The sequence below is a fragment of the Camelus dromedarius genome, chromosome 7, assembly GCF_036321535.1.
Source record: "Camelus dromedarius isolate mCamDro1 chromosome 7, mCamDro1.pat, whole genome shotgun sequence".
NCBI lineage: Eukaryota > Metazoa > Chordata > Mammalia > Artiodactyla > Camelidae > Camelus > Camelus dromedarius.
This window is the reverse complement of record NC_087442.1, coordinates 58,552,719-58,580,682: the sequence shown is the minus strand read 5'-3', so window position 1 is coordinate 58,580,682 and position 27,964 is coordinate 58,552,719. Positions and strand designations below refer to the sequence as shown.

The following is a 27,964-nucleotide window of genomic DNA, read 5'->3' as shown; positions in this document are numbered from 1 at the left end:
CAGTAAAGAACTAATGCATCCATGTGGTATGGATGATATCCAACAATTCTACACACATTTACTAGTCAGATAACATGAACCTAGTACTGTTCGAGGCTTTCTCTGACACCTACAAGATGAAGTAAAAATGATTAATTCCAGGAAAAAATTAAAATCCACAATCAGCAACCAAACCAATCAAGAGTCACAATCTAATTAGAGCACTAATATTCAAGAACCTGTAGCCAATGAAAGAAACAAAAATCTGGAGCAAAGCACAGAGGTCCATCACTGCCTGGCTCAGCAGAGCTCCTGCCTTCCTAACCTTGCCATCAGCATCTAAAAGTTTTACTTGGAAATTGACAAAATTCTGAGAATTCTCAATGATGCTATACATGGAGAGAAGAAAACTGAGGGGACAGATCATTATTTTCTTCCAAGATGTAAGGGATACAAGTGGTGGAGAGAAACTGGTGGCTGTAGGGAAGAGAACAACAAACAGAGCTGACACTTTAAGGGAAGTGGAAGGAAGCTGTCAGGCCCACAGGAATCAAAGTCCATTGGGGTCCCTTGCAAGAAAGGAACAGATCCTCCAGCCAGGGAACTGACATGGAACAAGACACTGGGCAAAATCTTAAGGGCAGAAACTAGGTATTCAGACAATACCACACCTTATCCAAGCACCACCTCCCCTGTCATTCCCTCAGGCTAAGAAAAGTGAATGGAAGGCAAAATTCTTGGCCCTCAGAGGGAAAAAAAGCTCCAATATTATAGGAATAGAGTTAAATAGTCACTCCTACTCTGTCTGCCCAGAGCCACCTAAGCGATATCAGGATGGAGAGAGTGGTCCAGGGCTGTGCACATATAGTACATACTGTTTTGGATTCTCCAGAGAAACAGCACCAATGGGTATGTGTTTGTGTGCATGTGTGTGGAGAAGGAAAGAGAAGAGAGAGATTTTTAAGGGATCATTTAAGGGTTTTAAGGAATTAGCTCACATGATTACAGAATTGGCAAATCTGAAACCCAGAGGGCAGCCTGGCAGGCTGGAAATTCAGCAAGAAGTTGATGTCTTAAGTCCAAAGGCAGTCCAGAGGCTGAACTCCTGCTTCCTTAAGTCTTTTTCTCTTAAAACCTTCAACTGATTGGATGAAGTCTACCCATTTAATATAGAATAATGGCTTTATCCAAAGTCTACTGATTCAAATGTTAATCACATCTAAAAAAATATCTTCATGGCAACATCTAGACTGGTGCTTGACCAAACAACTGGACAACCTAGCCTAGCCAAGTTGACACATAAAATTAACCATAGACACACACACACACAGAGCCACTTAGAATAATAATAATAGTTAACTGTTCATTGAATGTGCTAAGCACTGTTCTTTACCCTTCACATGTATTTACTCATTTAACTGTCACAGCAACCTTAGGAGGTAAGTACTATTTATCATCCTATTTGACAGATTAGAAAATGGAGGCAGAGAGTACTTAAGTAATTTGTCCAAGGCCACATGGTTACCAAGTAGCTACGCCAGTATTTTAACACTTGCTCAAAATTCATGCACCTTGCCACTGAACTAGAAGGAAAAAATAACTCAGGAACTAGAAGGAAACTCCCTCAATTACTTTATACCGAGAACATCTTAATAGAACATAAATTCAATAAAATAATATCAAGAAAATAATGAAACAACTAAATGAGATAAAAAAGGAAATTACTAGTCCATGAGAACAAACTGGGGACTCTGCAATATGATTATGGAAATAACAAGTAATTTAGACACAGCAAGGTGAATTACTGACACCAAAATCAATTACTGACACGAAGTGGAAAAGTTAAGATAATCAAAGTAAATGCAGATGAAAAGGGAAAAGAATTAAGGCAATTCGGAAGAATATTATTGACATGAGATACTTGTATTTCAATCTTATATATATATAATAAAATATATTACGATCCAAAGAAAAAGGCCATAATATCTTGAAGTAGAATTTCCATTTCAAAGATCTATTCAAAAAAAAAAAAAATAAGAGAATAGAATTTCCCCAAAATGAAGAGAGAATAATCTGCAAAACAAAAACAGTTCACAACACCCCAAGAAAATTAAGTGTAGGATGACCAACAATAAGGCATATTTTAACTGAACTATTGATTTTCAGGGATAAAGAAACCCTTCCTCAAATATTGAAGCAAAACAGCAAATCACTTCCAAGCAGGAGAAAAAACTATCCCATCTCAGAGTTCTCCACAGCACTCAATTCTACAAGCAATGAAGCAATGTCCATAAAGTCCTGAGCAAAATGAAATTTAATTTTAAAATACTGTAACTATGCAAGATGTCCTTCTAGCATAGGAACCACTGAGAGACATTCACTAACATGAAAGAACTTACGGAATTCAGTATGTATGATTTCCTCTTCAGGAAGAAAAATTTGTTTGACAGTAACATCCAGCCAAACAATAGATGATTGAAAATAAACTCAAGAATGGCCAAGCTTGATTAAAGGGACTGGTGGTGAACATGAATCCATTTAAATATAGAATGAATAGTAGACAAGTAATGAAAGTATGATAGCAAAACTATATGTGAATGTCATAAATGTGAATAATGGTGAAATAATAATATAACACAAAAAATGGAACGTGGCATGTAAGGGAACTGAGAGGAAATGTAAGGCTACTAATGTCCTCATTTTTTAAAACAAGGAATAAATAGGTATTGTTTAAATATCTGTCATTTTTAAATGTTGCATGCTAGCCTCTTAATGTTTACTTCTAAATCTTGTTTTTTTTTTTAACATGAATGGGCTCTTTTATAGAAAAAAAAATATGGTGGTGAAGAATCATTTTTTAATTATCTGGCCATCCTTATAAGTGCAACTTATCCTGACGTCTCAGGGGACATAAAAGTTGCCGAAAGTCCGAGTAATGACTCACTTTGCTCAATTTTGATGAGTAATCTAAGGTGTCGTGGAACCCCGCTAGGAAGAAAGAGAGAGGAGGGGGCGTCAGATATGCAGACGGAAGAAGACAGCCCCCTCAGGATTGGATGGCGAGATCTCGATTTTCCTAAAATTGCGTCATTTCGAGCCCAATTGGGTCCAGATGTTATGCGCACCGACGGATTACCGTCTCGGAAACTCTCAATCAGACGCAAGCGAAAGGAGAGGAGGCGGCTAATTAAATATTGAGCAGAAAGTCACGTGGGTCTCAAGGCTGAGCGAACCTGGGATAAATACCGCGGCAGCCAGCAGGCAAAAGAGCGCTTTGCTGACCTCCACCGCTGCGGCGACCGAGAGTGCGGAGCGCCCCGCGAGCGCTCAGACCTGCCGGAGGAACCCCAGGGGCGGGTTAGCCGCTGTAAGTGCCTGCGCCCTGCCAGGCGGGCCTTCGCGTCCAGCGCCGCTCCGAAGTGGCGTCTAGCGGGTCAGGATGGGCTGCTGTGGCGGGGGACAGTGGGGAGACAGCGAAGTGACGGCGTGGGGGACTGCGTGGAGACGGGTATCCTAAATGCCTATGTTCCTCTTTGTCTTCCATCCGCAGCCTCCTGGCTTGAAGGTATGGATTGGTGGATTGGGGGTTGGGGGAGTTGGGATCTAGGATGACGGGGATGTGAGAAGCTTTGTGGCTTGATTCTCTTTCCTAAAGGGTGCAGGCAGGCGTTAGCTTTTAGGTGGTTATTTTGTATCACTCGGCCCTGAGTTCTGTAGTCGGACCAAAAATTCTGCTGCCTCAACTGCTGGATAGCCACCGCCAATAAATATATTTTTTTCTCTCCTCTGGCTCTTCTCCTCACTCTTTCCAGAAATCCAACATGAAAATCCTCGTGGCCTTGGCAGTCTTTTTTCTTGTCTCCACTCAAATGTTTGCAGAAGAAATCGGAGCCAATGATGATCTGAATTATTGGTCGGACTGGTCCGATAGCGACCAGATCAAGGTGAGACCCGGTCCCAATATGGCCCACGCTGTTCTTCCTGACCTTAAGAGCTGTCACTATCCTCCCCGCGATAGCACCCTGATTACCCTAGCGGGCACGGAGACCACAACCAGAGGCGGTGGAGGCGCGCAGGGAGTGTTGTAAAGGTATGCCATCCCGAGTCCTGCACGAGATTCTGCACCCACGAATCAAGTTTTCTCCCAAGAGCTGTTTCGTCGGGTCTCGAGAATCCTCTGGAGGAGTAATACCCTCCCTGATGATCCCAGGATCCTCACAAGACTGGAAACCTCACAAGGTTTCATCCCCCGGTAAAGCAGATTTCGGGGACTCCAGTCCAACTCTAAGGACCTGGCGTTTGGAAACGCTAGCCAGAGGCGGAGAAGTGCGCGCCCAACGCAGGCAAAGCGGGGATAAGTGGGGGTTTGGAGGGGCGCAGGTGGGTAGGAAGCTAACTTCCTGTCTTGACTTTTATTTTACGATCTGAGGACTTAGGCGTAAGTTTTCATTTAGAAGGTTCGCAGTCTATTCGTCCAAGGGAGTGCGCCCCGCGGGAACAGTGTAAGTCGCGCAGTGCAGGTCGCTTGTAAAGCGCTGTCACCTTCCCTACCTCCCACCTCCCCACGACCTGTTCCCCTCAGAACCCCCTCTACACACACACACACACACACACACACACACACACACACACACACACACACACACACCCCTGTGTGCATCTAGGGCTGTGAGAGGTCTCCAAAGCCGGCGCCAGAGAGGAGACAAAGTCAGGTGGCTGAGGGCAGATATGTGAGGGTCCCCGAGCTGGGAGGAAAGAGCGGAAAGCGTGCAAGGCTTGGAGACGCTGTGGTTCCTGTTAACTTCCAAGAGCAGGGCTTAAGGGAGGCGGCGACGCTGGACACGAATTCGGTGGGAAAGGGTGGAGAGAGGGAGCGTCCAGAGATTCACCCCACTCAGCCCCGGCGTGGGGAAGCTGGGCCTCCTTTCGCCTCGGAGTTGGCTTTTCAGCTTTGGCCCGGGGGGGGGGGGGCACCGCTGAGGTTTGCCCAAGGCTGGAGCGCATCACAAGAAAGACTCGGGTTTCCAGGCGCCTCGCACTGGTTGCCTACACGCCCGTTTGTCTGTGCGTCTGTCCTCCAGGAGGAGCTGCCCGAGCCCTTTGAGCATCTTCTGCAGAGAATCGCCCGGAGACCCAAGCCTCAGCAGTTCTTCGGATTAATGGGCAAACGGGATGCCGGTGAGATGGGCAGTCATCCCTCTCTGTCAGGGCAACCTGCCCTGTCTTCTAGTTCATTCTTAGAACACCCAGTCTCTCTTGCTCTTTGAGCAGAAATTTCCACCTCGAAAGGAGTGTATCTCCCCAGTGCGAGACTCTGGCCCTCATACAGGCCCGCGGAGGGAGGGAGAGATCGATCCGGCCGAACCACCAAGAACTGGAACCCACCTTAGCTCCCTTGTTTAAAGATACAAACTGACAAAGAAGAGGAAGGCATGGGGCTCCAGTGGGTAGTACTCGGAGTTCTCAGTGCATGCGGAAACGATTTTAGACCCCTGGGGTTAGGTTAGATTTAGCTGCCCCGTGTCTCGTGAAACAAATAAATTTCTTTGAATTCATCACACCATCAGTAGAACGTGTAAATAGTTAATGTCAATTCGTCTTTTGTCAGATTCCTCAGTTGAAAAACAAGTGGCCCTGTTAAAGGCTCTTTATGGTAAACATTTCTATGAATCTTATTTTACTATTGTGAATGCACATGTATGAAAATGAAGAAAGGCTTTTACGGGCTGAAATACATATTATTAATAATGCCTGTTGAAGGAAGAGATGGATTTGCATCTCTCTCTCCTGAGCATCAAATTGTGACCAGTCTTGAACATCTGTCTCTTGTAAGAAAATGGAGAGATGGATGGCCAGGCAGTTATTAACAGGCCTCAGGAGTCTCACAGTCCTGGGCTTGAATCCGTGGCCCATATAAATCACTTAAAAACATTCCTTTTGCTTGTTAAGATATTTTGTTTTTATTAGTAATAATTTGGTGAGCATTTATGGTTCTGCTATATTCCTCAGGAGAGCACATGAATGGGAAATGTTACACTATTTTAAAACTCCATCTATTTTATAATTCTCTTTAAAAGATATAATGTAGCTCCTTTAAGACAAATCTATTGTGTTTGCTAATTTTATCTTTCTTTCTATAGGACTTGGCCAGATCTCTCATAAAAGTAAGTTCCAAATTATTTTGACATTTATCAAATGCAAATGTAAATTAGATTGAATTCCACTTTAAATAATATCTTATTTTCTGTTGTAACTTAGGATTTAATATTTTTAATTAAGAGAGTATAGGAATGGAGGAGACCCATATTACATCCAGAACATGACTGTTTAAAGCTCTGTTGTTTAAACATATCACGCTTACCAAAACAATGCATTATATTAAAAATCCTAACTCTTAGCTGAACTGTTGCTGAATGTCTTACCCACAAAAATTGAGATATTTGTTGTTGTTTTAAGCTGCTAAGAAAGAAAGAAAGTCCTTTAACTCCTATGAATTGTTAGTTTTAGATAAGAATTTCAATCCTAGGGGTAAAAATCCACCACACATTCCTCTCCCCTCATCCCCACCCTACCACTTCAACAGCAAAAACAAAAACCCAAGAAATTATAGGCATCTCCTAGCTCATTTTAGTATACTGAATTCATAACATCATTTATTAAAGTAATCCAGCAGCCAATTAAGGGGATGGAGTGAATGTCTGAGTAGAGAATTCATATTAAAGGTAAAGAGAGACAGAAGTATAGTTTTTTGACCCCATAAAGCACAGTGAAACATTTCTTAGGGCAGCGATGATGGCAGACTTGTGACACTTCACAGTCATCATTAGATCCTAGTTTCCCCGTTAATGGAACCAGAGCTGACAAGAAGTCCCAGAGTTCATCTTAATCACATTCATTTACCCTAAGGTCCACTCAGTTATCTTAACTTAAGATTTTGGTTCACTGAGGGCAGAGTAGGCCACCCTAAGATAACAGCCATGTTCTCAACTAATACAGTATAAACCAAGAGACATTCTCCCACTAGAGTTAAAATAATCTTTTCCAAAGGCTTCATCTTTGAAAATAAACCTTATTCCTATTTACTTTCTAAGGATTTGACTCTCAGAGGAATTATATATAGCAAAACTCAATGTAAAAAAAATAAATGTACTCTATTAATGTCAAAAGCAACATACTTTTTCCAAAAGAAGTATTTTTTTAAATACAATAAAATAGAAACAGTGACCTTCAGAAGTTTAACTAAAGTTTAGTTCTGGAGAAATACAACATATTCAGTAATATGTGGAAAGAAGTTTTGATATTTCTGTCACACAAAAGTGAAATTGATCCACTAAAAATTAAAGCTAGCTCAAATAGCAACAGTATTTAAAACACTATGTATGAACAGATAAAATATAATATGAATAAAGTACACTTGCTAATATTTAGATTAAAAATTGGGAAAAGTGCTTTTATTGTATTATTTTATTTAGTGTCATTTATACGACTTAATTAGGAATCTTTATTTCTTTGGACTCACCAAAACTTGAAATAGTTCTATATTTATTATATAGGCATATATTTGGAAGCTTGCATTTTTTTTTGCTACTAGTTATAACAGTTTATTTCCTCAAAGATGTACATATTAAATACCCCTAAATGTATTTTTCCAGGGCATAAAACAGATTCCTTTGTTGGACTAATGGGCAAAAGAGCTTTAAATTCTGGTATGTATAAAACCATGACTGAAAATAAACAGTATCTTAAATTTACTTCTATTTTTTATGGTATAGTTTCAAAGTATTAAACAGGAATAATAAAATTAAAATGAGTATTTATGGTGGAAAAATTGAACTGCAATAAATAAATCCAACAATGGCTTGATAGGTGATTAAGCTAATATTAGCACAATATCAATCTATCTTTCTCAAATTCCCAGTGTCTGCCCCATTTAATCATTACCTAACCTGAATCTTTGGACTAGTCTAATACCCCTTCCCTTGTATCTGTTTGATAAGCCACATTTAACCTTGCTGAACTAAGGGGGGACAAGGGTTGCTGGGAATAAGACTGATTTTCACTTGTTACCAAAGTAATCAAAAAGTCTTATAAGAGGTTAAGTCTGACAGTCTTCCAATACACACACATAAACTAAATAAACAAACAAATCCATTTGTAGCAATCACTTGCTTTTTTATGAAGTTATAGAGGTTTAAACCCTAAACATCCTGTTAAAGGTTTAAGACTATGAGAACAATAATGGTCCATTTAAGTGCCTTCAAAAAGGAACACAGTCAGATCACCTGGGAGGGTTATAATCAGTTCTGGCTATAAAACTCTTAGACAGAAGGAGTGCCACAATTTCACTCCTAATCCATTTTAATTCTGAGCAACTCTTTCACTTGATATAAAAGCTGCCTAATTCTTGTCTTTAGTTTCTACCTTCTATGTAAATGCCACATGTATCTGAAGACTCTTCTTAACTCGTTCACCACAGTATTTTCAAGGTTAAATAACCCCTGTATCATTTTCATAGCGTCCAATATTCCGTTAAGCACATTCAGGCATTACAGTCCTTGGTTTAGTTTACTTGGGAAAGCTGTTCAAATTCTCTTTATTTTACGTTCAGTGAAATTAGAATTAAAATACTGTTCATGTAATTAATTAGAAAGTAATCATCACCTGTCTTATCCACTTAGACTATTTCAAGTTTCTAGAAAATCTGTAAGATGTGCTGAATTTAATTAATCTGAAAAAGTCATGCAAAAATGATGTATCCTAGTATTTATATTGGTTCTCTACCTTCCAGATGTAGATACTATATTTGTATTTCTTCATCAGTAATTTGAAGGCTTCACAGGTTTAAATTTTAAAGAAGCTACCAGCATATCTAATGAGTAACTAAAATCGTTGTACCAATATGTATTATTTTTCAGCTTTTGGAAATGGAATATAAATATAAACCACACTTTACTTGTATCAGAAGGGTACACTAACCCTTATATACCTGTGGCTTTCTGGATAATCATACCGGCTATCAACTTTCCATTTTCAGGATTGATACAGGTTTCAGAATATGCTTAACTTTACAAGTGATATAAGTACTGTGCAATTTAGAACAGATTAGATGCTATTAAATGTACTTTATAATTATCATTATAAGTAGAATTGACTGTAAATTGAAATCAATTTATGACAAAATCTTTGTTCCTCCATTTTAGTTAAGAAAATATAAAAGGAAAAAAATGGGCAACCCTGTAATCTACACTCCATCAGACATCTTTTCATGACCAGCTGAGGCAAGGTTATCAGAGTCATCTTCTAAAGCCATCTGACCCTTGCCCTTTTGTGGTCCCAGACCCCTTCGACTATCTGAGAAATCTAGAAACCCTCCCCCCAGAGAAACTCTCCTCAGGTCATACACAGACACATTTACATATTATTTTAGAGAGCTCAAGGACCAGGTAAGAAACTCTGCTTCCAGTTAAGAGGACATTACGTTCTCACTCAGTAACTAATCTAGCTTTGATTAGTTTACATTAGCATTCACCTCACTTCTCTGAGGAACAGAATCCTGTTCCCGAACACTTGTCAGGAATTGAACTTGTGCTAGTCATCCTCTCTTGATACAAACAAACCAAGGTGAGAAATGGACTGTTTCCTTCCCTCAGAACAGCCCAGACTGGGGCCCAGACTGTTCCACCCCAGAAGCCTGTACATGACTGACACAAAGCATTCAGCTTAGTGATAACCTCACTTACAGGAATGCTGGATCATCTGCTCAGTGTAAAAGGGGAAAGTGGTACATTGGCGCCTTCACCTACTTTCTCTTTCAACAAATCCTTCTGAGAAACTTGTTTAGGGGGGCACCTATGATTCCCACATGTCTTTCACAATTCTTTCTACTATTTCTATTAAAATTAAGTATTTTATACACATATACTGAATTTTTAAAAGCACAGTATTTACTGTAATGTAAATTTAAGTACATAAACTATTAGCTAAAATGATGAAAAATATACTTAAGTATTTTGATCACAACAGTCTGATCCTTGCCCTTTTGTGGTTATAGATCCCTTTGAAATTATATTTAATATAATTATATAATTTTGGCACTTTTTTGGTCCAGATAGTCAAAGTACTTAAAATACTTGCTAGCTATATGTTAAATACCTTTGGAAGCAGTGATTAAACTTTCACAAGCCATCAACATGCTAGGAGGTAAGTTAAACTATGTTGTATTTAATGGCACAATTGCCCTACCTGCAGACAATGAGATTGTTCTTAGTCTCAAGGATAATCCATTGAGAGGAATCCACAAGACAGGATGCGACCTTCACACCATTAGGTACCCCATAACAGGAATCAGCAAACTTTTTATTTCTGTAAAGAGCCAGATAGCAAATATTTTAGACTATGAGCACACTGAGGTCTCTGTAGCAACTACTCACATCTGCCATTTTAATGTTAAAGTAGGCATAAACAATACATAAACAAATGGGTCTGGCCATGTTCCTGTAAAATGTTACCTACAACAAAAGATGTCAAGCTGGATTTGGCCCCTAGCCTGTAGTTTGTTGACTCTGTCCTAGAAAAAAGTTCCACATTTTGGTTTTATCCTACTAGTATTCCTGGTTACTCTGAATAAATCACCATGGGTGTCTGCCACTGCTTGAGGAAGCCCTTGAGAACCAACATTGCAATATATTGTGGAAATGCGCTTTGGGGGCACCGAGTATATGATGCAAGACCAAAATAACCAAGAATTCTGTGGTTAGATCACTTCTAATCAGGATAGAGGCTGAGGTACGAATGGAAGATGTGCAAATAAAACCCTTCACAAATACTTCAATGAAATGAAAAATGTATTACAAGTTTAAATTACTATATGCCTTGAACTTTTGTTTAACTGTGTCAGTGAATCCTCTTAAAAAAAACAAAAAAACCTTTACCTTCTCTTTGTTCTCAGTGGCTTACGAACGGAGTGCAATGCAGAATTACGAAAGAAGACGTAAATGAACTACCCAACGTGTTATTTATTGAGCTTCATTTGTGTCAGTGGCCAATGAAAGGTAAAATGAGACATGCACTATGAAGAATAATTATTTATTTAATATGAATTGTTATGAGTTGAAAACTCAAAAAGTATTTATTTTTCATATCGTGCCAATATGTGTTGTGAAAATGTGTTATAATTCTGATAAGACAACTCCCTGAGAAGTAGAAATCAGTGGTAATTTCTCAACAAAGCACAGTGTTCAATGAAGTTGTAAAAAGCTATCAATGACAGAGTCTCCAAAGACAGAGATCAGTTTTGGTTCTTGGAAGCAGTCACGTCAGCTACTGCTAGGGAAAGGAAACTCATAGACAGTCTGTGCTTCTCCATTTGTTTTCATGGTGAAAATGCACTGAGATTTGGTATCAAACTGTGTTTGTATCCCTGCAGCATGTTTCATGTTTTGTGACTATACAGAGATGTTTTCAAAGTTCTAATGTGATTCTAAGGTCTTTATTTTATTGTACAATGTGTTGTGATAATTAACATTTTAAATAAAAGAAAAAATGTCTTGAGAATTGGGTCCTATTCTTTAATATTTATGTCAAATCAGTAACCTTTCTTTTAGTAGATGAAATATGTTCAAAGCTGTTCTGGCTGCTAACTAATAAAACATAAAGCTACTAAATTTCTCTTTCTTAAGGAAAATGACTAAAATGTAATCTCAGTCTCTCTCACATACTTTTTTTTTTCTCAGTTATTTGGCACCAGATCATTCATGGAGAAAACAATCACATTTTGGTACCCAAACAGTTAAGGTTCAGTTTTGTTTCTACCTGCTTATGATTCCCTTTTACAAACAGGATAGTAGTCTATTTAAAGGTGCATATCACTGATCATTTCTTTGTTGAGTAAAACATCAGCACACTATTTCAGCCCTGCTTGGAGCCCAGGTATAAATGCACCAGTGCATGAGTCTCACTAGAACTAAGACACCAAACCAAACTCTCCCAAAGGTCATCTGTGGGGCGCTGTTAACATGGCATTACCCCCATAACAAAGATAAGAGCCCCTTTCTTGCATTCCTAAGGATCGCCTGTGAATTGGAAATGCCCATAACACTCCAGCAGAAAACACATCCATCAGAAACAAATACAGAGCAATCAAAGGGAGGCTCTTGTGTAGTTATTTAAGGGGAAGGATTGATAAGTGTCCTTGGAATTATTTTCTGAGTGCATGGAGAAATGTCAACAAGTGGTAAAACAACTCAGGACAAGCATTGTTCAGTGAAATAAAACTTCACGAGTTTATTCCGGACTGGTGACTGTTGTTCAGTGTTCAGACCATGTGTGTGACAGGAGAGCTAAAGCATATTTTAACCTTTATATCTTTAAATGAATAATTTGTTTAAAAAAACTCCAATGAGCATTTTCCTTATGACACAATACATTTAAGTGCTACAAATTATTAAGATAAGCAAAATTGGGAAAATCAGTTATCTAGGGCCCCACTCTCTAACAGTAATGGTCAATGTTCTATTTAATAAAAGTGATTATAATATATATTAATCATCATAATAGCTACCATAATACATATTTAATCATTCAGTGAGGGAAGTATTATTATTACTGTCATCATTTTACAGATGAGGATACGAAGCTCAAGGAAATGTTGGGGCCAGAGATTGTAATATGAGAGAAATCAGGATTAGAAAGGAATTATTAGGAAGAAATAGCAGAGAAAAATAATATCTAACAATAAGATTGATTAAGCAAACTGGCATATTGATACAACTGCATGTTATGCTATCACTTAAAATGGTATTACAGTGTGTTTAGTGACAGGGAACAACACAGATGGTATGTTGTTAGGCACAAAGCAGTATTTCTGTACTGTATACATGTGTATTTCTGCATAGATGTTATAACAAGAAGAAATCATGTAATGAGGAAGAACGTGGGTTCAGAGTCAAACTACTCCATCATTTAATGGCTGTGTAATGATGGGCAAGTCCCTTAGCTTCTTTCTGCCTTATTTTCCTCATCAGTAAAATTGGACCAATGTTGATACCAATTTGTTGCTGAGGGATGTGTTTCTGCTGGAGTGTTATGGGCATTTCCAAATGGACTGTCATACACCACTATACCCAGTGGACAGTATCCACATGGAGCTTAGGTGAGGATTGTGGGGCAGGGTGCATGTAAAGCTTTGACTATGATCTCCGGCACACCACAAACATTCTTTGAATATCACCTGTTGCCCTTATTAGCTAGCCTCCGAAATCCCCAGTGAGAAAATTAGCACTATATTATGGCCACTAAAATGGTTTCTTATAGGCACACTGAAGCAGCAGCACTAGCATGGGGGTAGTTTCTAAACAGTCACCACACAAATTAAATCCGGGGCTGTCTCACAAACCAAGCAGTGCTTTGTGCTGTTCATCGCTGCACTAGGTAGTCCCCACGGCCCCTTTCCTCGCTGCGATTCTATAAATCTCTGCACCAAGATCCCCCAGTGCCGTGGAAAGACCTGTATCTGCCAGACCTCACTCCTGCCTGCTTTCCCTCCAGGCTCAGAAACCTAGCAACAGCTGAGAAGGAAAGGGAGCGAGACTTCAGCTTTAAGTTTGTCCTCATGAAATATTTACTATTGCTTCCCCTCTGTGGCATACTTCCTTTAACTAAAAGGAGTTTTCTTCAGCAGTATTCTTTCTTAAATATTTTTATTCTATTATAAAACAGCACAAAGTCCAAACTATATAGTCAAATTACCTGAATACTTGATCGCTTTGGTTTTTCTTTTGTTTTTGTTGTGGTCAGGGTCTAGAGCAAAAATAAATGACATTCAAGCTGAGTCATTTGAAGAGAAATGAATAAAGGGACAAATCACAAAGGTGTGGGCAGGATATAGAGGAGCGAGTAGTGGAATGCGGTTCTCCAGGCTGGCATCCTTGGTGCCACGGTGACCCTTGGCCTGAAGGACCAAGACTGAGGCACTGAGGGTCATTATATGCCAAGGGCCGCGTAGCAGCTATTGTCTTTATAGGAGGACGAACCAACCCAGGGTTATCAGGTATAGGGAGGCCACTGAGTAAATATCCCAACCTTAGTCTCCTCCCCTTGTCTGATCTAGTCTTGGTGCCTCCCACTGGGCAAACCCGCCTGGAAAACAGCGCCAGGAGCCCTTGATGTTGTCCACACGGCCAAGCCACACTGACAGCACACCAGAGCAGGTGGAGGAAGCTGGCGGGTGCACTGGAAGGTGGAAAAGGAAGCTGTCCATACATCATGTACCCCATTACTTTGCATCAAAACGAAATATGTAAGCAGAAATTCAAATAGAGAAATGTACAGAGTAAAAATAAAGTCCTCCACAAATGAACTTATTTACAAAACAGAAAAAGACTCATAGACATAAAAAACAAATTTATAGTCGGAGGAGGGAGGGAAGTGGGGGAGGGAGGGATAAATTAGGAGTTTGGGATTGGCAGATACAGGCTACTATGTAAAGAATAGATAAACAATAGGGTCCTACTGTTTAGCATAGGGAGCTATATTCAGTGGCTTGTAGTAACCTGTAATGAAAGAAATATATGTGTATGTATATACATTTATAAATGTAGAACTGAATCACTATGCTGTGCAACAGAAATTAATACATTTTAAATCTACTATACTTCAATTTTTTTAAAAGGGAAAAAAATTAATAATTATAAATTTTAAAAATTTAAATAAAATAAAAATAAAATCTCCATCTGAACACTGATTCTACTCGCCAGGGATATAGTTTTATATGGATCTATCCATACAGACAAAACTAATCTTATTTCAACTTGAGCACTTGCTGAAATCTTCCCATTTAACACCAAATCATTATAAGCACTTTTTAAAAGATGCATGTATTTTTTAAAGAAATTAGTAAGTATGTTAGGATACATGATAAACACAGTAAGGACTTTTGGTGGACCAGAAATTATACAGATACCTAAAAAAGAGAGCATGTGGGGAAACCACAGCAGTAAACCATGCCCCTGGCAGGAAAATGTGGAGGCTGCAGAGGAAGGTGCCGACTCAGCACAGGGGACTGACCCCTGTAGAAGACGGACTTCTCATCAGCACCAGTGGGCGCATGAGATCAAGGAACAAAATCTAAAAGTTCTGAAGGAAAATATTATTTAGCCTCATTATTTAACAATGAGGATGAATTTTTGAAAGAAGAAATATCAATTAAAAGCCATTAGTTTAAGACTTTATTAAAACCATCACAACAGGAGAGCCGCTCAAGATGGCTGTTCTGCAGGAGAGCAGGCTGCCTAAAGAATGTATGTGTTCGATTGATGAAAGTCAGTCAGATTCCACTATTTTGTGGAACTACTGTCAGGACAATGCTGAGAAATGTTCACTGTTCTGATTCTTGGAAGGTATGGGAGACCTTAGGCTGCGTAAGTCATGAGACAGGATTCACGGACTGCAAGACTGGAATGAAGGTTTTAATCCCTGTTACCTAGAGTCCGTTTGGATTTTGTAGTAGTGGTGAAAAAAAGAGGTGGGGCCCACACCTTGCTGGAGTCAGTGGAATAAATTCAGCCATTCAACTTCTTTCACAAATTAAGGGCATATTCAAACATTCAAGATCTCAAAAAGTTCACTGTCCATTTACTTCGAAAAGAATTACTAAAGAATGTATTACAGCAAGAAGGAAAATAAGTCTGGATGGAAGCAATGAGAAAGAAACATGGTGAACACAGTAATATTTTTTTTAATATTGCTTAAATGATATCAGTTGTGGATGTGGATGTGGATGTTAATTAAACCATCTGGAAATAACATTCCATGAGAGGTCAACTGGAGTTAGCTGGGGGAGAAGGGAGGAGAGTATAAAAGGGAGTAAATGTAAGCTAAATTTCTTGTCTTGTTAAGAGAAAGGGTAGAAAATAGATATATTTGGCTTTAGACCTTCTTTAAAGAAAATGTAAGTTTCTGTATATGAGCTGAAAATGTACACAAGCTGAACACAGAAAGAGCAGATGAATAAAGAATTATCAAAGCAGAAGGCAGGGGAAAGGCTGCAAAACACAGTCTAACCAACAGAAGGCAACAAAGCCTTAGACTTTTTGGCAAATAAAAAACATACATAAATTACATACATAAATGCAATATTAAAAAAATATGTAAAATTAAAACCAGAAAAAACTATGGTTACAATAAATCAAAACCTATCCATATTTACAAGGGTGAGCAGTGTTATGAGACCTACTAAAAGGCAGAGATTGTCACACTGGTAAAAAAGAAAATTCAGCTATTACTATTTGCCAGAGACAAATGTGAAAAAAAAAGCAATATAGAATTGTTGAAAATAAAGAGACATTTAAAAAAAAAAATCTGCCGAACTATTAACATGATGATTTTATTACTATCAGTTAAGACAAAATCCAAGATAAGAACTTTAAGGAGATCAAAAAAGATATTTAATATTGATAAAAGGAGTACTCCATTTAAAACATATAATAGTAGTAAACTTTTATAAATGACTTATGTTCGAAATATATAAAGTGGAAGCCAATAGAAATATTAAAAAGCATTATCAATGTACACATTTGGAATAATTGTGAGACCCATCACATTCTTGGCAAACAGATTAATCAAAAAGCAAACAAGGGCAAGAGAAATTTAATTACATAAATAAGAATCTTCATCAAATAGACATATAGAGAACTAAGACAAGTAGACATACATAATTAAGAATCCTGATCAAATAGACATACGTTTAAAAAGTATATGTGGAACTTTTAGAGAAGTGATCAATAAGACACAAATGAACTTAAAATTTTTCTAAAATATTCATCTCATATAAGCCATAATTGTATGTGACAGACATTGCAGTAGAATCCAAAATCAACACGTTCACAGAAACTCTGTATTTCAGGCAAGTTTGGGGCAGACTCCCAAATGATTCTTGAGACAAAGAGAAAAATAAAGAGATAACTGCAAAATACTTTGAATTGTACAACCGTGTGGGTTAGGACCACGTTTGGAGACCATTTCCACGTTTGAAGATTTGTTGAAAGGATTTATGGGACTCAGCATATGGTTGTACCCATGACGGAGATTTATTACAGTGATGTAGTACGAATACACAGTCGGTCATGAGGGAAACAGACACTGGCAGAACCTGGAGAAATCTGTGTGGCTTCCTTATGCCCTCTCTCTCCCCCCGCTTGAGAAGTCACACAAAGCATACTCTTCTCTCAGCAACAGAAATGCCCCAGTAAGTGTGGGATGTTTCTGCCCAGGGAAACCAATTAGAGAGTCAGCACCCAAGGTTTTTACTGGGGGCTCGTCCCATGGGCACTGTCTGCCTAGCACATTCCAAATTTCTAGACTCCCAGAAGGAAAGGACGTATTTGGCAGAAAGCACCTGGCTTGTACAAACAGTTTAGGCAAGTGAGATATCCTTATCTCATAGGAAAAGGTTTTATATCTGTGAAAGAATGAGTTTACCAGTCACTTTCCCAGATACCAACCAAGGGCCAAGCTTGCAAGTGAATCTTTTCAAAGATTACAGTCTCAGGCCTGCAATGTGAACTCTTTCTGCACAACACCTAAGGTTCGTCCGTCAAAACCTGGGTATGGAAACAGGGCAGCACTTGTGCATAAAGTTATAGACATGAATGAATTTCTCCCAAAGTAGAAAGGGTTAAAATTTGATAAAAAAGATTTTACCAAAAGATGCTGAAAAGAATAACAAAATAAGTTCAATGAAAAGCAGAATAAAAGAATTAAGATAAAGCCAGGTACTAATAAAACACATATTATAAGGACAAACACAAGATAATCGAGTTGATCAATAACACAAACCCTAATTCCTCAAAAGAGATAATTTTTAAAAGGTAAAGCTTTGGAAATCTATAGTTAAGGAAGAAAAATAGACAGTGGGTAAAACTTCATATTGACAGGAAAATAGCTACAGATAACCAGGAATTTGAAATTTTTTTAAGATAATACTATATAAAATTCTATACCAACAAATGTCGAAATATTAGTGGAAGGATAGTTTTGGGATATTAGAAATTACGAAAGTTGAAATTAGTTATAATAAGCAAACAACTAAGAAAGAATTTATAGCTGTACTCATTAACTACATCCCCTTTCCCACAACAACATCCAAAAGGCTCAGGACATTTAATAGAGACTATCAACTAAAATTCCAGGAATAAGACTTTTCATCTTTTATAAACTATTTCAAAGGTATGAAAAAAGGACAGGTTAACTATCCAACACTATTAGTCTGGGTTTGATTTAACCCTGAAAGAAACTACCCAACTCATTTAATAAGACCAATCAAATTCTCTGTTTAGAATTAATAAACAAATTCAGTAAAGGTGCAGAATACAATATTAACATACAAAAATCATTTGTTTTCTATGTACTACTAACTAATTATCTGGAAAAAAAAAAAAAGAAAGAAAACAATCCCATTTGCAATAGCATCAAAAACAATTAAATACTTAGGAATAAACCTAACCAAGTAAGTAAAAGATCTGTACACTGAAAACTGTACTAAGAAAAACTCTACTGCAGCAGTTTAGAGATCAACACCGTAGAGACAACACAAACTGAGGTCTTATGGATCCTGGATGCAATGCATCTTTAAGAAAACTTCACAAGCCCACCACTGAATCATTTACAATATTTAACCCACTATTAACTTTCACAATATAAGTAATCTTTGTTTTAACAATGTAAGTAATCTATCTAAACAACGTTTCAAAATATTTGAAATAATAAATAGATTAAGTGACCACATAGTTATAGTATAACAAGGTTGTTGTTTAGGGTTAGTTGAGTTGAGTTGAGTTTTAGCTCAGTAGCAAGTCCAAACCTAACTGCATAGGGAAAGGGGAATATTGCCACTATTAGATGAAGGCTCCAAGAGAAGGTAAGTCAAACAGGTTAAAAAGAAAAAATTCACAGGGGAATTTTACCAAACATTTCGAGAAGAGTTAACAACTATCCTTCTGAAACCACTCCAAAAAAATTGCAGAGGAAAGAACACTTCTGAACTCATTCTATGAGGCCACCACCACGCTGATACCAAAACCAGACTAAGACATCACACAAAAAAGGGAAATTACAGGCCAGTATCACTGATGAATACAGATACAAAAATCCTCAACAAAATACTAGCAAATTGACTCCAACAATACATTAAAAGGACCATACACCACGATCGATCAAGTGGGATTTACCCCAGGGATCGAAGGAGTTTTCAATGTCCACAAATCAATGTAATACACCACATTAACAAACTGAAGAATGAAAAACCATACAATCATCTCAACAGATGTAGAAAAAGCTTTTGGTAAAATTCAACATCCATTTATGATAAAAAAAAAAAAACTCTCCATAAAGTAGACATAGAGAGAACATAACTCAACATAATAAAGGAAAAAAGAAAGAAAATCTGCCTTTTCCCCGTACCCGTGAAACTGAAACCCATCTTACAAAAATTAAAAGTTAAGTGAAATACTTTATAATAGAACCTTTTAATTGAATCTGCTCATGAACCAAAACAATTTATACCAAAATCATTCAGGTTTGTAAGAAAGAAGAGATAAGATAGTTGTTTGGGTAGAAAGTATGAGAAGAAATTAAAAGCTAAGGACAGAGACAAATAAACCCCAAATTGACAGCCCCTCAAATAGGAGGAAATGAACCTCAACAGAGACTTCCAGCAGATGTTACCTTTCCTCAGTCCCCTAAACTTTGTGTGTATTAATCTCAATTCTTTAAAGTATGTACCTGTGCAATCTCCTTTCTCAAAGCTAGTCTATTTACATGTAAGAAAACTATTTTCTAAAATAAACCAAAGCAAAAAAAAAAAAAAACATAAAATAAAATAAGCCAAAGCATAGATAATTTCTAATCTTTGCTTCATTGAGTCATCATTTGGCATAAAGAAATGTTTAGGGAAGTTAAAAAGTTCCCTCTACTGCTACTATCATTATATTTCATATAATGATATTCTTCCCTAATACACAATAATGGCCTCTTCTAAATAGGTAGCAAGTCTATTAGGTAAATATATCATTCTGCATTTGTAGCCCTTTTTAAGATGCTGATTTGATTACGTTAGGCTATGAAAATGTGTTCTATAATTCCACAGAAATACATTTGGGCGCTTAAAAAAAAAATTCCACAGTAATGGCTTCCTTGATGCTCATTTTATGCGACTCCAATCCATAATGAGGGAGGTTGGGTTTCTTTTCTCAGTTCAGTAAAGTAAAGATTATGTTGCATTACTCAGGCATAATAGGTCAGAAAGACTGGTTCATTCACTCACCTATTTATTAATTTATTTGTCCATTCATCACATGTCCACTGTCTTTTAGTTTTATAACAGTGTGACAAGTAAACTAGACAGTGATACTGACATAAAAGTACTCACTGTCTTATGGGAGCATGAGATATGCCCAAATAACTAAACTGCAGTGATTATCGTAAGAGGAACACCTACAGTACAGGTACTAGCTCATAGCAGGTGCTCATACTTGCTGAATGCAGTGGGGGGAGAAACAATGAATACATGAACGAATAAACGAGGAGGTGGCTTTTAATCTAGGTTGAATGATGGAAGGATCTGGTTTTGGAAAGAGGAAGAAGACAGGTTTCAAGAACCAAGGTCACGCTTAGGAATAGTATTTTGATCACTTTAATTCATTTCTTTTCCAGCTGACCAGTAAGAGCCTCAGCATGGTCCCAAATCTCCCTTTTCACACTGTCCTGTCACAACCTCTTGAGAAACCATCCATGAACATAAAGGCAAATGCAGTACCAAAAACTCAGGAAAATTTGTCGAACTATGGTCCATCCATCAAACAAATGCTTTCCTTCCTAAAGGAGTCACCTCAAGGTTTATGGACTCAGTTCTACAATGTTGACATTATTCAATACACACTTAGAACTCCGGAAATTGCCTACAGAATCTGCACTGGCTCTTTGCAAACATTCACAATTTAACCTTTAAGAGCAGCTTTGCTATTTGGGAGTCCTGCTATTTCCTTTGCTGATACATTCAAACAGGTCAGTTCAGCAATAGTATTACCAAATATCTTAATGAGATACCAAAACTACATTCCCAGAGTATTTGCTCTACATGATGACAAAGCATGTGAAGTGAAAAGGAGACTGGTTTCGACAGTTAAATTACCATGTTATTTAAATAAATCCTCAACTACTCACTATAATGCATATTTTTTCAGCAATGGAATATTACTTTTTACTTTAATAATCTGACTTTTTAAAAATTTATTTTATTATCATAAGAACACGTAACACGAGATCTACCCTCTTAAATTTTTAAGTGTACATTATTATTGTTAGAGGTATGATGTTGTACGTTGGATCTCTGAGCTTACGCATCTTGCTTAACTAAAACTTTATGCCCACTGATTAGTAACTTTCTCCCCTCTCCTCCAGCCCCTGACAACTCATTCCACTCTTCGATTCTATGAATTTGACTCTTTTAGATATCACATATAATTGAAATCATGCAGTATTTGTCTTTCTTGACTGGCTTATTTCACTTATAGTAACGTCCTCAAGGTTCATTCATGCTGTCACATATTGCAGAATTTCCTTCCTTTCTAAGACTTAATAGTATCCCATTGTGTGTATATACCACATTCTCCTTATCCATTCATCTATCTATCTTTGGACATTTAAGTTGTTTCCACTTGGTGAACAGTTCTGCAATGAACATAGGAATACTAATTTCTTCGAGATCCTGATTTCAATTCTTTTGGATAAATACCCAGAAGAGGGATTTCTAATATGGTATCATATGGTAATTCTATTTTTAATTTTTTTGAGTAATCTCCATACTTTTTTTCTACAGCGGCTGCACCATTTTGCAAATTTTTTCCACCAGCAGTGTGCAAGGATTTGTAATGGAATCTTTTGTAAAAGCTCAATGGAACTGTTGTTGAACCCAAGTTCCTGTGCATGATGCACATTAAGGCCAAACAAACTGAACACTGGAGTCTGGAGCACAGAAAGGTTTATTGTAAGGGCCAAGCAAGGAGTACAGGAGCTCATGCTCAAAAGACCCAAACTCTCCAATGGTCTTCAGGGAAGAGGTTTAAAGGCAAATTCTGGGAAGAGGGTTGCAGGATGCATGACTTTTTTCTGATTGGTTGGTGGTGAGGTAATAGGGTGGTGTTCTAGCAATCTCAATTATCAGCCTTCTGGTTCCAACCAGTCTGGGGTCTGTGTGTTTGTGCTCAATCTTAAGCTACCATCCTCCACCTGAGTGGGGTCCTTAGTTCCTAGGGAAGAACTCAAAGATGTGTATCAGATTGCTGTGTCCATCCCTGGAGGAGGAACTGGGACTCTGCTTTATCACTTCAGTATTGTTTCTTCACTGTTTTTCCTTTGTTTCTGCATTCCTTCACTTCCCTAATTAATAACTGTTTGTATCTGCCCTTTGGAACTCCAGAAAGGTCTAAGAGGCTGAAGCCTTTCCCTTATAAACAAGAAACGGGGGAGAAAAGGCTTTTGTACCCAGGAGAGCCCTGCAGGGTCCTGCTCAAAGTTTCAGTCCCCCTTTTCTTTGATACTCCTCTGTCTTGAGGGGGAACACATGCAGGACACGAAAAGGAATAAAGTTTTGGATAAAGAGGCTAATCATACACTTGGCAGAGAAACTTGGCTTTAGGGGGCTCGGCTTCAGAACTGAAGTACTAAACATATACTAGAATTTCTGAGTTGCTAGCAATTCAGTAAGAACTTGAAGTAAGGTCAGAGTAACAACTTGAAAGTTTTAGATTATCATTTTAAAGAGTTATTTCATAGCAAACAAGCACAACAGGAGGACTAGAATTTTTTTATTAATGAAAACATGAAGGTGCTTCTGAACTATAGAAAATAGCCTTGCAAACACTTCAAAGAGTGGACAAGCATCTCTAATATAACACCCAACAGTAACACATGCCATGGAAGAAACAAAGGAACACCGTATTTTTTTTAAAGTATAAGATGGCTCAGAAAGGGATCTTAGCAATGCTCTTAGAAGATTAGTATAATTTCCCTTGTATCATTGTCATGATGTATTAATAACTGTGTCTTCAGTGTGATACATCAGTGAAGATATGCCAATGTCTTTCCCATAACATCCAGGATGGACAATATTTTACATATACCATCTATGTTAACTATATATTTCTTCCATTACTCAGCCCAAGATAATTTGTCCTCTTGACAGTTGATCCAGAAAATGAAACAACCACATGGATCCCTTGAAATACTCATAGTTCTGTTTAAGACTTTCAGAAAGTTCTATTAAGTGACTATAGCACAAAGAATATTAAAAAGCCCTTGTTGTTTATTTCAAAATGTATCTATCTCATTTGTCTTTTCACTTTGCATCTTAGATTGTCAAAGTTTTTCTCAAAATTACAGTAACGATGTATGAGAGATTGTCATGTCCTTTAACTCTTCTAAAAGTTTATAAGAATTCCTTATAATTGTGGATATAATTATCTTGATTTCAAGAGAAGAAACTAATGAAGAAAAATTTCCAGACAAGTATTTGTCCAAATATTTTAGAAACTAGTGAAACATCAGAGAAATGCTCTTGCAAATAGCAAATCATTTATGTAATATATGATAAATAATAACCACTCATTTTTTTAAAAATCTGGAACTATTTTCCTGTGTGATTTATATTATAAATCATTAGATCAACTGGAATGATATAATTCAGTGGCTCTCAAAAAAGACTGTACATGGGACCATGATGCATAATATTTACAAACATGTGTGATATGATCCCAGATGGAGGACTGCAAAACATTCTGAAGATTATCTACAATTCTCAATAATTGTAAATCTCAAAAGGCTCATGTTCATGAAAACTACAGTGAAGTATACCACCTTACACTGGTCAGAATGGCCATCATCAAAAAGTCTACAAATATTAAATGCTGGAGAGGGTATGGAGAAGAGGGAACCCTCCTACACTGTTGGTGGGAATATAATGTGGTGCAGCCACTATGGAAAACAGTCTGGAGGTGCCTTAAAAAACTAAAAATGGAGTTACCATATGATCCAGCAACCCCACTCCTGGGCATATATCCAGAAAAGATGAAAGCCCTAATTCAAAAATATAAACACACCCCAACGTTCGCAGCAACACTATTTACAATAGCCAGCATGGAAACAACCTAAATGCCCATCAACAGATGAATGAATGAAGATGTGGTAAATATATACAATGGAATATTACTCAGCCATAAAATAAGAATGAAATAATGCCACTTACAACAACATGGATGGACCTAAAGATTATCTTATTAAGCGAAGTCAGGCAGAGAAAGACATATATGCTATCATTTATAAGTGGAATCTAAAAAAAAATACAAATCAGCTTATTTACAAAACAGAAATAGACTCACAGACATAGAAAACAAACTTACGGATACCAAAGGGGAAAGGGGACAGGGAGGGTCAAATTCAGAGTATGGGATTAAAAGATGCATACCTCTGTATATAAAATAAATAGGCAAGAAGCATTTATGGTATAGCACATGGGACTATATTCAATATCTTGTAATAACCTGTAATGGAAGAGAATCTGAAGCTCTATACAACATTGTAAATCAACTACAGTTAAAAAATTTTTTCAAAGATTCATGCTATAGAAAATATATGAGAATGCAAGTAAATAAAAATGATGCTTTTTGTTTTTACTTTAACTTTTCTCTCCTTTTTACATTTCACAACCTTAGAATTATAACTATTATTAATAACAAATTTGTTATTTGATCCACCTCACGTCTGATCCAGGTATACCAGTATTTTATTGTAGTTGCCAACACAGCTCTCTGTTTCATTCACTAGTTCATTCATTCAAACACCATTTTTTGACCACACAGTTATTGAATGTCTGCTGGGCATCAGGCTTTGTAATGGGCACTGGCATTAGCGAGACAAATGAAGAGTCCCTGAACTCAATTTTGTCTCTTGATCAATATATCGAATGCCTATAAATGTTGGATTACTGTTTTATGTTAGACTCCTATATTTGACAAATTATAAAATGTTCTTTATTGTAACTTGAGTCACTGCAACGTTTAAAATGACTGAACATCTTTCCTATTTTACTTCATATGCATTTACTGATCACCATCTATCTGACAGAGAGCTAAATAGAGTATTTTAGGTTTTAAGACCAATAAGAAGTTAAGACATAAGCCTCTGGTAAAGATGGTAGTTTGCGCACATGGTATGCTCCTCCCTTCCCTGAAACCTACTGAAATTAAGGAAAGAACTAAAATATTCCTACTTAGCTTCCTAACCAAGAAAAACTGAAAATGAACCCTACAGCTCCTCAATAAAATGAATTAAGAAAAATACTGAGCCATCAAGTAGAAGAAATAAGAGCTTTGTTCAATTTCCAGCAATATGGAATATCAGAGAGCCCCACATCACCTAGCATCAAACCATCTTAAAATATTTTGAAAGGGAGAATATTTTTAAATTTGCCTTTAAATTAATGAAAGATGCTACAAGAAATTAGGACAAGTCATGTGAAGCTGGAAACAAAGTGGGAAATCCAGCCTGGGACGTATGCTTGGAGCACAATGGCCTGGAGCAAGGTAGTCATTCTCAAAGTGTGGTCCCTGGACCACAGCACCATCATTACCTAGCAATGTGCTAGAGATGCAAATTCTTAAGCTCTTCCCAAATCCACTAAATCAGTAATTCTGGGAGTTGCACCCAGCAATTCAGTGTTTCAACAGAACGATAGTGATTCTGAAATTATCGCACATATCAGAATCTTATGAAAAGCTTGTTAGTTTCCTCAGCATGCAGTCTGGGAATCAGCAGCACTGTTAGAAATCGAGCTCAGGCCCCATCCCAGAACTACTGATGCAGAATCTGCAGGTTAACAAGATACACAGGTGACACATGTACATTAAACTTTGGGGACCACTGGTTTACAGCAATGTCTTACAAACTTTTTTAATCCACAGGAATTTTCCTTGTGGCACAGTATACACATGTTGCAGTAGGGTCAGAACTAGGTGAGATGACTGAGGTGCCCAGGGTGCAAAATTTAAGGAGGTACTCACTTTCAAGGTCATGCAAGTATATTTCAACAAGAGTGTGATTAGGGCTAAATATACATATATATATTATATATATCCTTGTCTATATTATTAATGTCTCTACAGTGAACCTGAATTAATACTATCATTTTAAAAAGAAATTTCAGTCTTCAAAAATAAGAAAAGGAAAACATGAAACAAATACTAAGACTCTTCTTAAGATTGCTGTGTTAATAGGAGCCCCAAATCACAGTGAGGTGGGTATAGAGATATAATTTAGAGTTTCATTCAGGAAATTTTATTCACTTATAGGAAAACTGGAATCACTAAGCATAATGAGTTATTAATATCCATTAAGTTGAAGCACAAAACTAGTTAGCTGACAGGACTTCAAATCAGGACAGTAATCATGGCATCCTTATTCTTTCTTGACCCTGAGTTGGTGTGAGGGAACTCTCACAGGGTTTTATGTCCAGAGCAGTGGCAAAAGAGTCTTTCTTACACTGAAAATAAATTATATATTTGGTCTTTCATTAAGCAGAGACAATATATCCTGAATGGATCAACTTACCTGTTTTTGTTGTGTTGCTTTGTGCAATTTGACCTTGTTTGTTTTGTTTCAGATAAAACAATGTAAGGATGACTCTGCTTAAGAGACCTAAAACATGGTACATTTAACTTTTATAAGACTTGCATTAATAATCCCTCAGCAAAGGTCGAGTCTTCAGTAAGAATTTTTGTTTGTTCAGAATTCTAACCTATAGGTTTGCATGTCTGCCTCAGGAATGCACCACCACACGTGAGTAAGCCGAGAAGCAGGAATAGAAAACTAAAAGCATACCTTCACCAAGCACTGCAGCATTATTTCCGGCAATCACCCTTTCTCCTTGCCTCACAGTACTGTAAGGAGAGAATGGAATTACTCTGGTAGCAATAAATTTCATTTTGTCAATTATAGATAGCAGTGGCCAGAAGAAAATTATAGAATGTTCAAGCTAGAGAAACCAGATATTCTTACCTAATTGCTTCATTTATGGCCGAGGAAGTGACAGACACGAAGAAACTCCAAAACTCAGTTTTGTGGACCCGCCTGCCGCTATTTCGGGACAAGCCGAGCAGACGGCAAGTAACAACGTCCACCTTCTGCAAAACCCACCAATCAGAATTTATTCTTCAGCGTTCCTCATCTGCATAGCTTCCACCCCCGGACCTGAGTGAGAACTACTGGCGGGAATGTTCGTCCCCGCCCCTTTCACTTTCAGTATAATCACCAATCAAAACTTACCTCTCAGTACCCCTTATTTGCATAAGAACCCACCAATCAGCTCCTACCCATGGGGATAAATAAACAAGACTGTACACTGTAAAGTGAGAGTCCATGAAAGGTTTTCCTTTTGTGTGGCTTTTTTTTTTTTTTTTTTAAAGGTTGCACGTGGAGTGTGAGCTCCCATTTAATTGGAGACCTCGCTGCAGGTTTCCAAAAATAGATTTGACTGTGCGTCTCCCTCTCATTTATTTTTAAACTGTAACAGGCCAGTCAGTGGCAGCGAGACAGTGAGGTGAGGGCTCTCTTGCTCTGTTTCTGAGACAGTTACGTGGTTATAGGTGTAAGAACATGGTTTATTGGCTATTCTAAAACTCAGGCCCACTTCAAGTTGAGGTCGGCTTTAGTTTCTGCTGCTGTATAACAGTCACCCGCAAATTTAGTGGCTTAATACAACTCGCGTTTACAAGGATACAGATTTGTAGGTGTGAAGTTCAGGAAACAGTGCGGAGCGGAGCTCAGCCAAGCAAGGTTATCACAAGGCTGAAATCAAGGGCTCAGCCACCTGCACCTTATTTGAATCTCAGACTTTCTTCCCGTATGGTCCTCTAATGTTCAAGGCCAACAACGGACATCT

General features: G+C 37.7%; 1 protein-coding gene and 1 long non-coding RNA gene across 8 annotated transcripts in view; one reads left to right on the top strand and one right to left on the bottom strand.

The window, feature by feature from the left end:
- The window catches only part of LOC135321754 (uncharacterized), a 155,174-nt gene extending 127,825 nt beyond the window's left edge, over window positions 1-27,349 (bottom strand). The window contains exons 1-2 of the long non-coding RNA XR_010381792.1: window positions 27,082-27,349; window positions 26,905-26,963 (exon numbers count right to left, since the gene is read on the bottom strand). This is a non-coding gene — a long non-coding RNA (uncharacterized LOC135321754). The remainder of the gene's footprint in view (window positions 1-26,904; window positions 26,964-27,081) is intronic.
- TAC1 (tachykinin precursor 1) lies at window positions 3,087-11,814 on the top strand. 7 transcript variants are annotated; one of them, XM_010979634.3, is made up of 7 exons: window positions 3,095-3,346; window positions 3,792-3,923; window positions 5,061-5,157; window positions 5,588-5,632; window positions 6,120-6,143; window positions 7,632-7,685; window positions 10,928-11,527. In XM_010979634.3, exons 2-7 carry the CDS (start codon window positions 3,801-3,803, stop codon window positions 10,975-10,977), a joined length of 393 nt encoding a protein of 130 aa, XP_010977936.1. In that variant the 5' UTR covers window positions 3,095-3,346; window positions 3,792-3,800; the 3' UTR covers window positions 10,978-11,527. The 7 variants fall into 7 exon arrangements, with proteins under 7 accessions (XP_010977940.1, XP_010977936.1, XP_010977939.1 ...); XM_010979631.3 differs by lacking the exon at window positions 3,095-3,346 and adding an exon at window positions 3,370-3,544 and having other exon boundaries at window positions 10,928-11,486; XM_010979638.3 differs by lacking the exon at window positions 7,632-7,685 and having other exon boundaries at window positions 3,087-3,346.
- Window positions 27,350-27,964: the final 615 nt, after the last annotated feature.